Source organism: Dendroctonus ponderosae, unplaced genomic scaffold (assembly GCF_020466585.1).
Source record: "Dendroctonus ponderosae isolate FM_Combo_2020 unplaced genomic scaffold, Dpon_F_20191213v2 Dpon_F_20191213_3, whole genome shotgun sequence".
NCBI classification, from domain to species: domain Eukaryota; kingdom Metazoa; phylum Arthropoda; class Insecta; order Coleoptera; family Curculionidae; genus Dendroctonus; species Dendroctonus ponderosae.
Window position 1 is genome coordinate 1,827,562 of NW_026018508.1, and position 17,174 is coordinate 1,844,735.

At 33.8% G+C, this 17,174-nt stretch overlaps 1 protein-coding gene across 1 annotated transcript in view; it reads left to right on the forward strand.

The window, feature by feature from the left end:
• The window catches only part of LOC125503793 (neuroligin-1-like), a gene marked incomplete at its 5' end in the record, with an annotated part of 98,219 nt that overhangs the window by 39,272 nt on the left and 41,773 nt on the right, over positions 1–17,174 (forward strand). The window contains 1 exon segment of the mRNA XM_048664690.1: positions 7,501–7,967. Coding sequence (XP_048520647.1) covers positions 7,501–7,967 — 467 coding nt within the window.

Below are 17,174 nucleotides of genomic sequence, written 5' to 3' on the forward strand. Positions count from 1 at the left end.
AAAAAAAAAGTGTTCGAAAGATTCTGAACACTTTTTATGTATAAACTTGCTCCCGTTTGCATTCCTAGTCGTTGTTACTAACACTGCCCAAATGGCAAAATATTGTGCTAAGGAAATTGGTTAGTTACTTATATGAGACATGTATTAATTTTAATTTCAAAATACAGATTCTTTTAAAATGTCAAATCACTGTATGTACCTCCCCATTTGTCTCATAGTAGCGCGTTCAGCTTCGAAAACAAGTAAAACTTTCGATTAACTTGCATCTAAGTGAAATGAACAAATTTCATTTTATTTATTAAAATAAAAAATAAAAATGAAAAGATTACATTTTTCCAGTTCCTTTCAGGAAGTGGACAGTTAATAAAAAGTGATACTAATTTTTAACGTTTAACATGCTTATCTGTCCAGTTAAAATGGGTGCTTATAATTTGAAAAACGTTAGTTTTTCTAAGATTCTACGAATATTCTACGTAAGGATAGGATCTGCTACATGCCAGTCTAATTTTATGCCTCCATTCCATTGCATAACTTGTCATTTGTTGTAATAAAATGCAAATATTTCCAAAACCGTTAGAGGTATGTGTATGACTTCATCCACAAAAAGTGTGCAACACTTTTGGAAGAGTTCAATAGTAATATACAAAGCTTTCCACTTAAAAGAAGCGACCTCAATTTTACTTCTGGTTTAACTGAAAGTGCCACAATTTTTTGTTGCCACAACAGTTTTTGGATGGATAGAGCAGAGCTAGTTTAGATAGAGCTGAATTTCTCGGCATTATTGTACCTGTACTTTTACATCACTCATGGGTGGAGAAGAAAAAAATTTCAGACAAATCCTTTAAAGTGCATACTAAACAAATGATTAAAACATATTTATGTTCTAATTTATGCACACACCACTTTATCTGAATTATTCCATTTTAAAATCGACTTTTAGATGTATTGAAATGCAATTTTATGAATCCATATAAATAACAATAAATTGGAACATTTTAACTACAAAATATTAAATGGGATTCACCAAAAACAATAAATATAGTTTCCGACCATTGAATAACTGATATTAAACTCAACCACAGCATTATTCACATTAAATTAAATATTTAAATCAATTTTAAGCCAGATTGGTGCGTCCCATCAATTATCAATTAAAATGCCAACTTTCTGTTGAATTTTATCATTAAATAATCATAAATTTGATAGGGAGAAGTAAATAGTACCCAATGAGCCAAACATTTGAAATATATTTTTAGTAAGGTTTGGAACCTTCGTACATAACTAAATATGGATGGCTTACTTATAAATAAAAATTATACAGAGTGATTCAAAATTGGCGTCATTCCTTTTAAGGGGTGATAGAGGCTCCCTGGGGGAGTACGAGAAGAGTATTGAAATTTTTTTTTTCGAAAATTTCTAGAAAATATTAACAGTTGAAGATCGAGTTCAACTTTGTTGTTAAGCATTATTTTGAAATTTTTCAATGTTTAATTGGTAGCATAATGGAATACTTAAGCATTCAAAAAGAAAAATTACGATCTTTGCTTCAAATTACGAAAATTATTGATATCAACCAAGTTCTCTTCTACAATTTTTCCATAAAAAGGCACAGCGGCAATGAGGTTTTTTGTCATTAACAGATTGTTACAGGTGGATAGCCTTTGTCAATAATGACAATAATATGTCAAACTGTGACTTACTTTGAATTTCCTTTCACGAATTTGCGGATCTGCGATCAGTTCAGGGGAAATGCTACAGTAACATAGCAGAAGCTGAAAGAACTCAACAAAGGGCGAAGAGAGTGGTTCCAGGCAGATAGTGGACGACAATCGATGTTCGGGTTCCAAGTACAGAGGAACAAGTATTGGACATAATCGAATCAGAGCCTTCCAGGGGCACTCAGAGCACAATAACTGACACTTTCCCAGGCACCAAATAAATACCGGCTACATTCCTGCCACGTTTGTACGATACACTCAGCACAGGGAGATACAAATGGAGCAGGAGTTAATTAACTGAATACGAGAAGCTGCTTTATAAGAGTAGATAACAAGGAGATTATTATTTACAAACTGCAATTTAGAGAGATTATGAGAACAGGTTGACATTTCGTCAACAAATCTTGTTGAATTTACCGTTTATCCTTGTCTATCTTATTGTCAGTCTGTATAATTCCATGGTTACCGGAGTTTTAAATAATTACGAAGCAACAGGTATTTGCGCATTGTTAATTAGGCAGATTACCTTGAAAAACTTTGATGCCGTATCTCTGATATAGTTTTTTGCAAATTTCTCAGTTTTTAATAACAATTAATTTATTTTACTATTTTTTCTGTACTCCTATAACAGCGCGAGATAACACCTCCAAAGGAATGACGCCAATTTTGAATCACCCTGTCGTTATAATAAACATTTTTTGCGATGACTAGATGGATGAAAATTAATTTTGATCATTTTTCTTATTAAGATATTCTTATAAATCAATCAAATCAATAATATTTATTTATCCTGCAATTTTAATTGAGCTAATGGTATTAGAAACTGGCAACTCCAAATGACACTTTGATAAATATTTTTCACATTTTTTTATAATGAACAACCATATAATGAAGCTTTGTACAGCAAAATGATGGTGCTCCACATTACTTTTCATCACTGTGCTAAAAGAGTTCTAAGAAAGCCGTTCAAATATAGTCGAATTGATTTAAAACAGACACTTGAATGTCAAGCAAGATTCCAATCTTTTGTACTCGCATTCCGTTTTAATGGCTTTTAAACTGGTTAAAGCGTACACCAAACAACAAGATTGCAGAGTTCCCGAAGGTTGATAAAGAAAAATAATCCGATCAAGATCCGAGTTGATTATCAAGTAAATGCTTTTAAATAATCTCGCTAAAGGAAACTTAAATTCATACCCGCCAACTTTCGCTGTGTGATATTTTATAAATTAATGTTTAAAGGACGTAATGATTCGTATCTTGCTAATAAATATATCCAGCCTTGTCGACCTTAAGTTCTTAACATTACTTACATGATATGTTCATGTTGGTTTAAATATCTAATTTCGCTTCCAGCCCATCTATTTTAAAATATTTTACTGCCAAAGTTAATTGAAATCATCTTTCTAAACTCAGGAAGCTGCTTTAGTATTGCAGATCAAAGTTTCTTCCTGTCATTTTTGAATCAACACAATTTGTCTCATAAAAATGTATCGTTAATTTTCCCTGTGGGTATCGCATATATTATAATTTATTTTTATTAAAAATCAAATTGCACACAGTCCGAATGGTGGCAAATGCGTAAATCTACAATCCCAAAAAGTGGATGCCGAAAATTTTATGCGACACAGCATACATATAAACACAAAATACCGAAAGTTTTCAAATAAACCTAATTTAACTTTGTTCTTTATGTCTTGAAAGTTTCAACGACTTCTTTGCACGACTTTTTTATTCCGGAAGGGCACCACTCGTTAGAGGATTATCATATATAGTTCCACTCATTGCCCATTAGTAGGTTTTATTTTATGTTAACTGAGCGGTCTTTTGGTCATCAGTCACAGTGCAGTTGGATATTTTAATAAATTTATTTATTGCCGTTTGCAGAAATTCTCATTTATTTCACTAAATACTTGGAGACATCAATTCAGATATGAAGATGATGATCAATACCTGGCATGGTGGAATATCCGCGTATCTGTAAGGGAAAAGAAAGTTAGCAAAGTGAGATTTGCAGACGACACGTTTATTATAACTAATTAAATCTAATGTAGAACAAACGGAATTTATTATACATCGTCTGTCTAAAACCAGTGTAGATTTTGGATTAGACTTAAATCGAAATAAAACCAGGGTCATTATTATGGACTASCAAAATAACAACCCACCCAACGAAARACTAGTTGGGTTTGAAGTAGTTAAAAATACTGATGTAGAGAGTATATAGTTGACAACCTTATTATACATACTTCGAACTGCCGTACTAARTTTATTAAGACATTAAGGGAGTACAGCCATCACATTCTCTTCCYMGTGGTCGCTTATGAGTCGGAAACTTGGACACTCAAAAAAAGTGGTACCAGGCGGAAAGAGGCTTTCGAAATGTGGGCATACAGACCGCGCACAGTATGAAAAARTAAAAACATTTCTAGTTCGTAAACCTAATATCTCAAGATTGGTGCAACTGATGTGCATCAAAWTTSACTCGARTATACTCGACGTKATGTGGAATAGGGAATAAATATAAGTAAGCCCTAAAAATWATTTACACAGCCGGCAAATTCATGAGGAAATAGGATATTTTACATTTTTKGYTATAAAGTCATTCATAGCCTAATATGAAGTGATTTTTTTCGCGCAGACAATGTTGGWTATGYATTTTAATCTGCTGAACTCAAATCTAARCAAMTAAGCATCTTYGGATTATGATTTTTACAGAAAAGTSGATGAAACACTGAAAAACCTGATTTTTGGTGTTAAAATGAAAACTATTGTATTTTGTTGGTAGACTCTTTACTATTCATTCATAATTTTTATTCCCARTGAAGTATTTATAAATAGAACTGAYAAGTGTGAAATTCTTCCAAAAAATTATAGATTTTMATAGRTTTCTGTCCAGAAAAAAAATTCACTYTGAATTTTGCTAAATACTTCTTTACAAAATCGTATAGTAGTTAAACAATTGCCCGTTAATAAACTCTGAWATGCAATGTTACCTTCCGATAAAATGTCGGAAAAATACCAAAAAACCCTGATTTCCATAGTTTTGCTGCACAACTAATGTCCACTCTATAAATTGCGTCGGACTATACGTTATTGGGTACTGTCCATTGCAGAGTGAGGATTAATTATAAAAACTGATATTTGCCAAGCCAATAAAAAACCGAAAAATACTCGATTTTACAGATTTTGGGCATTCTTCGGTATTCTTATCCCAGATAATAAATTAATGAAAAAAAGCTGGTAAAAACTATTTTACTGGCTAGTGGAATATCGGAAACTACTGGAAAGTTTTTGATTATCACAGTTTGTTAGGAAAAATCAAATCAAATCTTGAGGTATTTGTACAGCAGGTGAGAAATCACTAGTGAAAGCTAGGAAGTAACATAACATACCATAACATAATACCGGAAAACTCCCAAGAACCCCGGAGTTTTTTACTTGTACGCGCATAACTAAAATTTGTTCTATTATTTGCGTCAGACTAGTAGATCCATGGGCATGTCTCATCGCAAAAACATAACTTTTAGCTGATTATTACTTTGTTACTAGCCAACGGAATACTGAAAACCGGAAAACCTTAAACTTCCATAGTTTTACGCACTGAACTAACATGCAATCTATCATTTGCGTCAGACTAATCTTTCTTTGGGTAGTTCTCGTTCCAAATAAAGAATTATTCAAAAAAGGTAATACCAACCATTTTACTGGCTAACTAAACGGAATATGGGAACCTATTAAAAAATCTCTGGTTGTCATAGTTTTTGTTCGGGAAAAGCAAATCACATCTTGAGATATTTGTGCGGTTGGTAAGTCATCAGTGGTAAAAACTATGAAATAACATGTTACCTACCAATACAATTCCGGGAAACTCCGAAAAATCCCTGATTTCACTAGTTGTTCGCTAAGAACTAAGATTTACCTTATTATTTGCGTCACACTAGTCGCTCTAAAAGTCTTGATTTTTAGAAAATGAAATTGATTTCACAATTTAAATAAGATTAATCATTCCTTGAGATATTTTTATCGCTGATGAAAAAGTATTTGTTAAAACTAGTTAGTTACAATGTTATTTTTCCACTAACTTCTGAAAGAACTCTAAAAATCACAGTCTTGTAGTTAAAAAGATTTTAAATTGAATCTGCGGTTTCCAGAAGTAAACTATTTTGTTGAGTTTTTCTACTGATGATTTCTCTTGATTTACGTATACAGAATTAAAAAACTTGACAACCTGAACACCTAATTTTGATCCTGTCAATCTTAAGTCCGCAGCATAAATCAACACTCCTTATAGTTATCAGTTTCAGGTTCTTTCTTTCAAAGCTATAAAGCCTCAACCTGACGCCCCAAGTGATCTGATCACCTGATCCCACAAACCTCCACAATTTAAGTGTACATCTGAAGTTCACAACTGTAAGCGCCACAAAATCCTAATTATTAATTTCAAATGATTTCTTACCCACCATACGAATTTCGCAAGATATGATTTGTGTACTTTTAATTTCAATGACTTTATTTTTCTGATCAAAAAAACTGTTAAACTCGGGGATTTTCCGGTATTTTCTTGGTCAGTAACATGACAAATTTCAGCATTCAGAATTAATTCTCGCTCTGTCATGAGCAGTACCCAAGAACGGTGGTGCAATTTATAGAGTGAACATTCGTTCTGTAGTTAAACCATGGAAATCACCGTTTTTTCGTATTTTTTCAATATTTTATTGGAAGGTAACATAGCATTTAATAGTTTTTGCGGGCAATTGTTTAACTACGATGAGAGTTTCTCAAGTAATATTTAGCATGATTCAAATTTCAAAGTAATTTTTTTTTCTGAATAGAAAACTGTGAAAACTCGTATGTTTCTGTGGTTTTCCGCAATTGAATTTGATATTTATTCTTTCTATTCAAAATAATTGATGATAATACTGATGAGTTTGACAACAAAATAAAAAAAACTAGAGCTTAATCGATTTTTACCGAAAAATCAGACTCCGAAGCCGATTGTTTTATGTAGGTTTTAGTTCAGCAGATTAAAATACATAACCAACATTGCGCCATAAAAGTATGATTGACTTTATAGCAAAAAGTGTAAAATACCCTATTTCATCATGAAACTGCCGTCTGTGGAAATTATTTTTGAGTCTTACTTATATTTTTCGCTTATTCCACATTACGTGAGGTATACTCGAGTCGATTTTTATCCAAATCAGTTGGTCCAATCTTGAGATATTAGGTTTACAAACAAGAAATATTTTTTCGCACTGCGCGGCGGCTGCTGATATTCTGGACGGTCTACCGTACAAACGAGTCTTCTTCAAGAACTAAATATCACAAAAAAATAAACCGAAGCAATGATTAACCTAACTGTTTATAGGTAAATATAGATATTTGTTCCTACGGGTTGACCTAATTCATTGCATTGCATTTCAACCTCACTTTCTCTGTTTATCGATGGTTACTTCAGCTTTTGATATTTAAGCATCGACAGGTATTTACGTAATGTTAGTAAGGCTGAGTACCTTGGAAAACAGTGTTGCCATAATTCTCATCTCGTTTTTTGCAAATATCGCATTTTTTAATAAGAATTAATTGTTAATGTGTTAATTAAACTGTTTTTCGGTACTCCCTAATCAGCACCGGACCACACCCTCCGAAGAATGACGTCAATTTTGGATCACACTGTATATAGAAATACCAACTTCCATCTGATATTTTCTCAGCAGTCTTCACATTTTTACTATTTGTTGACGGTTGACTCTAATTATTTTTGTGTTTTCTTTAACAGGTTTCGCACCATTTATCGATGGTACTATTCTGGTCAATCCTACCTCACATTCGCCTACGACTAGTACCTCAACGGTAGCAACTGCACCAGGTTATGAGCTGGCAGACTTTCCTGAAAGAGATCTTCTCTTTTCATTAACCAATACAGAATCGTACTTGGACCTCAATGCACAGGATTTGGAGTTTGGTTTCAACGAAACGAAACGTGACAGGATTTTACGGACGTATGTTCGCAATTCGTATTATTTTCATCTAAATGAGATTTTCTCAACTTTAAAAAATGAGTACACAGATTGGGAGAGACCGAGTCAAAACCCTTTGAGTGTGCGCGACGCGGCTTTGGATGTGTTAAGTGACGGGCATACAGTGTCGCCGTTGATTAGGATAGGATATTTACATTCAACGGGTCGCGCAAAGACCTTTTTCCTTCATTTTCAACATCATACTGGGGAGAGAGACTTACCTTTGGTAAGTTTCGATTATCTATTTTTATTAATATCTAAGTATTCCATTAGAATATCTAGCTTCGTGATAGTGATCTTAAAGCTGTTGTATTCTCACGATCACTGAAAAACAGCACAACGGCGCCAGATCAGTGATTATGCCTGCCATGTTTTCAGAAATGTATATGTTACGGGCAATGTAATTATTTAGGACAGTATTCATAATGCTTGGTTATTATGAATAATGACCATTAAAATTGGGCAATTTGATAAATTTGAATTACTTTACGATAATCCCTCACATTGCCCGGTCATTATAAATACCGCTATTATTTCTTTGGGCACTTTGATTAATTGATGAAATTAATTGGAAAAAAAAATTGAAATCAATTCAACATGTCCAGTCGATTTAATTGACATGCAGTCACAATCTGATGATCAATATTAACTCATACTTGTATACCAAGGCCATCTTAATAAAAATTATTCAACTTCGACCTCTTAAAAGCAAAAGAGCAGAGAAGTGCTCCCAGTATTTTGCAAAGTGATAATGGCAGAGAATTTGCTAACAGTACTATTAGCGAACTATGTAGCATGTGGCCCGAGTTGAAGATGGTGCATGGGAAGCCCAGACACTCTCAAAGTCAGGGTTCCGTAGAAAATGCGAATCAGGACGTAGAAAATATGCTTTGTTCGTGGCTAGAAGACAATAGCACCAGGACATGGTCAGAAGGCTTACGTTTTGTACAGCAAATGAAGAACATGTATGAGGCCATGTTTGCGACAAAGTTAAAAGTTGGTCTGAAAAGTTTTTTACCCACAGACGTTCTGCATAATATAAATTGTGAAGAGGACTTAGAAGTTCTAGTAAAAGATCAGAACAATTTACAGTCTGTAGAAGAAGGTCCACTGCAAAATAAACCGAAGTCACATGTTTTAGCGGAGCTACCAGGTCCAAGGCAACATGATGAGGAGGAACTTTATCTTGATAGTTATGTTCAAACTTCAACTTTACTAACTAAACCAAGCCCTGATTTATATAATAAAGAATTTCAGGAACCTTTCGGGCACGAAGATTCCCCGGAAGAACCTTATGTGAAAACAAGGAACGCCGTCATATTAAAAATTAGGCAAATTTCAGCAAGCAATCTAAAAAAACAAGCTGAAAAAATGGTTCAAACTTCTAACTCAAAATACCCTGATGCTAAAAAAGGTAACACAGTTAGAGTTCGAGTCCCAGATGTCGACAGAGGTCGCACCGATGGAAGAAATATTTTGGCATTTGTTCTTGAAGTAACAGATGCTAATCTGTATAAATTAGGCACGAAACACGGAATCGTAAATCAACTTTATGTCAGGATCGAATTTACAATATGCAATGAGAAGATCATATATGGCGAAGATATTCCACAGACAGAGATTTTACTAAGAGAATGTGCAAGATTGTCATCCAAGACAGGGGTCTAAGGCTATAGTCGATGTGGCTGTAAATCCGACAAGTGCAAGTGTCGTAAAGAAAAAATGTAACTGTGTAACCCGAAATGTCACCAAAGTGGAAGCTGCTCTAATAAATATACCCTCTATGTATTGCTACAAATTGACATTTTTTATTGTGTAAATATAAATTCGTAAGTACGTACATATCTAATACATTATTTTTATTTGGACTTAAGTTTTGTTTGTACTTATTTCATCGCCACCGGTTTGTTTGTCAGCATGTGAAATTTTATTTGTTACTTTGTCAGTTAGGTATGTAAAAGTTTGTTATTTTTTATAAGAAATATAAATAAAAATTATTTTCAAATTGCCCACTTGACTTTTAGAACTATAGATAATGACCGGGCAATGCAATATTTGCAACATAATTTATCATTTTGTCATATCCTTTTGGGGACTTTTTAAATTGCCCGGGCATTATAAACAATGCCCAATTATTTACATTGCCCGTAACATATACATGTGACACTTTGGTTCTTTTGAAATTTTCTGTAAAAAGTGACAGTTGCTTGATGACACAAATAATTATTAATTTTTCCTACTACTACGAGACCGACAGATGACTTCAATCTCACGTGGTTATCGTGTTCGGTGTTAGATGAGTTATTTGCTTTTTAATAGAGGTTTTTACATCATTTCTTGAAACTTTTATTCGACACTGCATTAAAGCAAAAACGACACTAACTTCAGTTTAGCTGCAATTTAGCTGCACAACGATTATTTAAGTTTTTTTGATAAGTGGGGTATTAGATTCGAGATTCATTGCACATTTACTTTCCTTTCTTGTTATGCTGCTTCTATGCTAGTTATGTCTCGTCGAATCTTGTAAATCTTGTCCGTTAAATTGAAGCATGTTCTTTTTTTAGTTCTCTAATTCTTGCTTTATTTCTGAATGAACTGGATGCAATTGTCAATTTAAATTATCTTTACAGTGACGTAAAAATCTCGATGAAGACATTCCTATCGTAGATGATAGCTATTTAAATAAATGGAATATGGATAGATCAATTTGTGATTTTAAAATCGTCAAACTAGTCCGTCAGCCCCTATTTCGGTTAAAAAGTTAAGAAATTGTTTTCACCTACGAGTCAAGCAAAAGTTTTCAACGGTGTATTTGGATGAAAATGAAACTAAATCTAGCGAAGAGTGTTGAGTTAGCAATGATAAATGTAAATGGTAGCTTATTGTTCGTCAATAATTCTGCTGATTGAATTAGCTAAATTGAGATATTTCCTTTCAGAGTGTAGCAGGTTCACGAATAGGCACAGAATATTTCCTCTACTGGTTCAATATTTGATCATGTTCCTGATCCTTTTAGACATCAACTCGAGATATCAATAGTTTCCTACAATATGAATTTTTGAGAATAATGAGGTCTTCATTGAACGCCTGCCAGAAAAAGTCGGGGAAAACTTTTTGCGGGTTTACCTGTTCGGCTATATTTTAACCACTATCCCCATGGTTAAATAATTAAATGTTTCATAGTTGCCTATGTGGACCTGGAGTGATAACATGATACAAAGGGAACTTTTCGTATTTTTGTTTCCAATATACATAGACTCTATTATTGTTCCAGTTTAAACAGCGGTAGAATTTCCATTAATAAGAAATCCTGTCTGTTGGCAAAAGTAAATTTCTGTGCCCATTGCACCAAATAAGTAGAAAAGGATATTTACTAATTAGGAGTTAGAAGTATGGTTTATAAAAAAAATAATTTTCGAAAACTTCGGGAGAAGCGATCAGTTTATCTGCCAACGTGCTCAAAGATTGACTAAGCACAATTTATATTGTTACAATGACCTAGTTGTGAACACAAAAGTAGACGGTTTATCGATTTCTCGATCAATTTTTTCTCTTTTGCTAGTTCGCCTAATTATGGTATATTACGATATATGTTTAGATCAAGTGTACGTAAGAAACACAGTGCTGTAATATATTGTTTTAATAAAGGTAACGTGTCATCATAACCATAATCCAAGTACCTAATACCTACAACACCGCTAAGTTAGTAACTTGCTTTTGGCTTAAAATTTGGAGCAAAGTGGGGAGCATATATTATTTAACAGGGCGATGGAACGTGACGTGCATGAATGTCACAGATTTACGTACATAAAGCCGAAGTTTCAAACAGAAATTTTAATAGTCTGGAAAGTTATCGGCAACTTGGCTTCCACTTAAAACGCTGTGTTGCTCTTAGTAAATGTTATGTATAATTTTATGTTCAAATTTTAGAACCTTAATAATATTTGTATACCGTATTCTGCATTATCCCCGGATCACAAATTGTAGCCAGTTTTTAGTCCTGCTTTTATATGTAGGCCTCGATGGCGAAAATGGCAGAACACACTACGACTTACAGTGTAGCAGTACGTGCAAACTTCCATCTCTCACCACAGCTATTTAGCATTTACTAGTTGTTAAACGTATTACACAGAATGTCCATTAATGGCGTAAGCGTTTCGAAGTTGCATTGCCTGCGTCGCGTTTCGATGTCAAATTTGCTGCAGAGCCTTGTCGAGAGATTTTGCATCAACAAATGTTTTCTGAAAGATCAAAATTTGAACTTGAGCTGAACATTATTAACTAACACTAACTTGTATTGTTATTATTATATATTACGATTGTTACACAACTTATTAACATACTCTTTTTAGGTTCATTTAGGTTCTTTTGATAACGATAACAGAAAATAGCTATCGAAACTTCAAGATATATTTCCAAATTAATTTCTTTACTAATTGGAATTTTCTCATAAAGCTTGAGAAAAAGTGTGTCGCAGGATACCCTCTAGGTGATAGTTCTTGATACCCTTTTGATAAATAATTCATTCTTATTGCGAAATAGGAGCACTGTTTATCAATTTTTAATAAAAGACGTGAGGAAATTCTGCCTTTGTTTAAAGACAAACATTTTTGAGGCGAAATACCCAACAAGCAGTTTGTAATAAAACAAATTTGATGTATTGAATCATATAAATGCGAATTCAACTAAAACTGGAATTACTATACTGCAAGTTTCACAATGAAACAGTATGTGTTTCTCGTTTCGTATGTACTACAGCAAATGCATTGCAATGTGCTCAGTGCTCACTACAGAATTGAGGTATCGACAAACAACTTGTGTAAAAAATGATCCATTTCGAAGTTTCACCGCATTGACAAATCTGAAACTGTCCTAAATAGAATATAAATGGGAAACGTCCCAAAGAGCAAGATATGATTATTACTATCAAAAGCGTACGGAGTTTTGTTCGAAACAGTTTGCAACCCGAAATGATTTTAGTTAGGGCAGATTTTTTAAGGAATTGTAAATACAGACTTATTAAACTCAAAATTGAGAGAACGGTTGACAAGAAAAGGGATTCTAAATCCTAGATATACAGGGTGCTTTTTTAGTGCGAGAGAGTCCATTATTTCCGTTGTTGTTAAACTTTAGCAAAATAGTTTTATATAAAAATTGTTGCCTCACAAAGTGTGCATATTTTAAAAATATCTCACATGATACAGAGTGTCTCAGCAAAGCGAGGCCAGATCAAAGTAATTTTTTTTAAATAGAACTACCCGTTTTTCGTTAGCTCATGGAATGCAGCTTGAAACGCTGCATATGCGCCGTAAATTACGTTTTTTTTTACTTGCAACGTTGGTAGATTATCGCCATTTTAATAAAATTTTGCTTAAAAACATGGTATCTAAAAATAAATTGTAGAAGCAAAAAAAGCAGTTAAAAATACAAAAAAATACGTCCTTCCAATCACCACAGATCCGTTAAAATTTGTATTGAACCGAAAAATCAATACATTGTACCGGATTAACAATGTAGACTTCAATCTAAAACTTTTTAACGCAATATAAATTTTGTTATTCAAATGGAAGTACCTGTATATTAATACGTCATCAGATAGACAATTTACAAAGTTACAAATTTGCATTTACACTTTAAGCCGTGAAATCAACCGTTTTCAAATTAGAATTTATTTTATTTAAAAATTTAAAAAACTTATTATATTTTGTAAGGTGGCTATGGAATTCATTAAATTAGTGTCATCTCTCTGACATAGAGATGCATCTCTCTGTCAGATAAAACTTGATGCCTTCTGAAGCCATGAAATAACGCTTTGTGTCCTATTTAAAGTAAATTTTATAAGATAACCTTAAACATTTCAGACCCTTTAAATGCTTGCTGTATCACAATATCGCCGAGTATCGAAGAGAAATGGGAACCCATAAATATTCATAATTGTTGATCCTAACGAAATAAAAATCATGAATGAAGCACTCGCTCAAATTTATATTCATACTTTGTCCAAATATACATAATAATGTAATACTAGCCTGACAATTTCTTCTCGGGTTCGAATCGAAGTCGTAAATTTGCTCTAAGTTCAGGTCATTGCTAAAACAAAACCAAACCGCAACGTGATCTGCAAATTGTGGACAACATATTGTGCAAACCGATTTCAAAATGTAGTGACCGTTTTGTTTTCTCATACACACGGTGCTAAATAACTTGGCGTTGGCGGGTTAATCCCACCAAATAAGTACAAACGGCTGGAATCGTGGACCGACCTAATTACAAATTTAATGTTCGGTTTAGTTACGTAAATTTTATTTAGCTTGTTAAACAAACCATAATTTCTTGTGTTGACTAGGGTCGCAAACGCAGCTTGGCTGTCTTATATTGAATTGGCTTTCACATTTTATGGTAATTACGAGTAAGCGAGCATTTAAGTTACTTCAGTCTAATTTTCAATTATAATGGAAATATTTGAAATTTAGTATGCAGGCAAACAGATTACCATGTTTGACGAATTTATGAGGAACATGACAAATGCTTAAAATCTATCAAGCAGCGGAAGAGATTTAAGCTAATCAAATAATTAAGGACATGTTTTAGCAGCAGATCAACCAGTTATTGAAATGAACCAAAACACTCCTCGGCAGTTATACAAGGTGATTAAAAATTGGCGTCATTCCTTTTAAGGGTATATAGGGGCCCACCTAGAGAGTACAAAAAAAAATGTAAAATTATTGTTTCGAAAATCTCAAGAAGCTATTAACAGTTGACGATCGAATTTCAACTTTGTTATTAAGCATTATTTTGAAAAGGTCCCAAGTTTGATTCGTAGCCTATTGAAATAGTTAAGCATTCGAAAAGAAAAATTACGATCTTTTGGTCAAATTACGAAAATTTTTGACATTCAAAAAGTACTCTTCTACAATTTTTTGATGAAAAGTCAAACATCAGTCATCAGTCCAGTCATTAACAGATAGTTACAGGTAGACAGTCTTTGTCAATAATAACAAGCTTTTGTCAAACTGTGGCTTATTTTGAAGCTCCTTTCACAAAATGTAAACCAACAGCGAATTTGCGAATATGCGATTAGTTATGGGAAAATGCCACAGTAACATAGCAGAAGCTGTAAGAACTTACACCAGCAAAGAGCTAGACACTAGACGAGTGGCCTGAAATGCACGCAGATATTGGACAATGTAAAGGTGCTCGGTTTCCAGACCTAGAGGAACAGGTATTGGATATTAATGCAGCTGACCCTTCCAGGAGTACTTGAGGCCTTGCACAACAACTGCTTTCTCAAACACGGGATACTTAATTGTCCCGATAATTTCCCCGAGGAACGGCCTACATTCCTACCATGTATGTAATATGCACAGGACACTAGAACACACTAAATCGCAGATCTTCCGAACACCGGTTCAAATTGACCAGCAGTGAATTAACCAAACACGAAAAGCTGCTCAAAATATGAGCCCAGATGTTTGGAGTGAAACGGGCAGGACTTCTTGCTCTTGGGAACACTTCTTGTGCTTTAACAACATAATTGTATTTTATTTGATCAATGATACATAACCTTAAACAGGTGATTTTGGATGACAGTTGTGATCTATTCAGTTAAATCACTCATTTGCCCCAAAAAGATGACACTCGGCGGTTGTTTTGTCGCAGCACTGACCGGAAGATGACACATGTTATTGTCTCTTTTATTTTCTTTGCTTGATGTTTACCCATGCTTACCGGAGTTTTTAGTAAGTACGATGGAACAGATATTTACGAAATGTTAATTAAGAGATTACCTTGAAAAACATTGCTGCCATCCTTCTGATCTAGTTTTTTTGCAAACATCTGAGTTTTTGATAACGTTTGTCTTTTTTACTATTTTTTCTGTACTCCCAAGACACCCACAGACAACACCTCCAGAAGACCAACCAGTATATTTTTTACTCCACTGCTTTTAGCCAGGTGCTGTTATTTTTCACTATGTCATCTTGTCATATAACTGCCAATTTAAAAGTTAGCTAAGTTCCTCAAATGAGTACCTAATACATTGTTTGAATGATACGGTGTTCAGAAACAATTAGAAAGAGTTGTTAGAAACAATAGTTTAGAAAATTTTTATTTCGTTTATATTTTTACTATATATTTTGAAAACCTCTTTGTTTCTATAAGTAATTGTTTAGGGAACCACACCAAAACTCCCAATTCATTAGTAAAACATTGGATATCCATTTGCTTGTTATTGTAAAATTAAAACAGATTTTGCCAATAGACCTGGAGAAGTATTTAACAAGTGTTGACCGAAGTGAGTAGTAGTGAAAAAAAATAGGATATTAAAAAACATGTATTCGAAAGATGCAAGTAGAGTATACACACAGTTCTACTCCATACTCACCTGCACAAATAAAGTCCTTCAAACAAGCAATTGTAAGAGCGACCATCAAGCAACTATGGAGAAAATTATGAAGTCAACTGATCGCGACCTCGAATTTGTACGCATAATTGAGATTGTACGAGCACAAAAATACAGCCCGACTTCACGAAAACCACGCCCGAAAATCACTTCTTTGGTAAAGAGATTTTCGAAAGAATGTTTGCTTGCAACTCATGCTCGCTAGAATGCTGAGGTGTTACATGTTATCAGTTACACAAGAGAACAGGAAGTACTTCGTAAGTGTAATTAGATATTTACTTGTGTTATGTCAACGAAATGGGATATCATAACGTCGGATAGCCTAATTTAATACGCTTCCAAGAATGTAATCACAAAGCGAGTAAGTTAATAGTTCCTGAGAAATGAAAATGGTTGTCTATAATGAAGCTCGGGAAACGTAACAGGTAAACGACATAACTTATACAAGATTTTCGGAAAAATAATAGGAATAATCCTAGGATTGCAGCTTAAGGGATTTGAGGGTTACAAATAATGGCCTATACGTTTCTACAACCGACATTTCGCATCTATTTTCTTATCCCGTTGAAGTTTATCTGATGTTTGCAGATTTCAATTTGCCGTAAACACTCGGAGGTAGAATTGGAGCTGTTTTGTCTAAAGCTTGTGTTTTGTCAAATTGCATGTCGTGTTCTATTACGGATAATGCGTGTTGACTTCAAATTTACATTGGGCGTATTGAGAATGTCCTTGATAATATTTGCAATGCGAAGCTGGCAAAAGGCTAAATCCTTTATCAAAAATGTTATTTCTGGTTTTATACATTTTTGCGCTTACAGCAGCCCTTTTAGTTGCAGAGTTATCAAAAATAAGAGAAAAAAACTGAAATTTAGTGTATGGTTTTACAAGAAGCTGGATTTAAAGAAGAAGGAAGGAATATTTGAAACATTTTCAAGGGAAAAGTTGACGAATGCAGTGCTCGGGGGCGGGAAACAGGAAACATTCAGACATAACAGAAATTTGACAATGTTAAGCCAAACATGTATAGATATA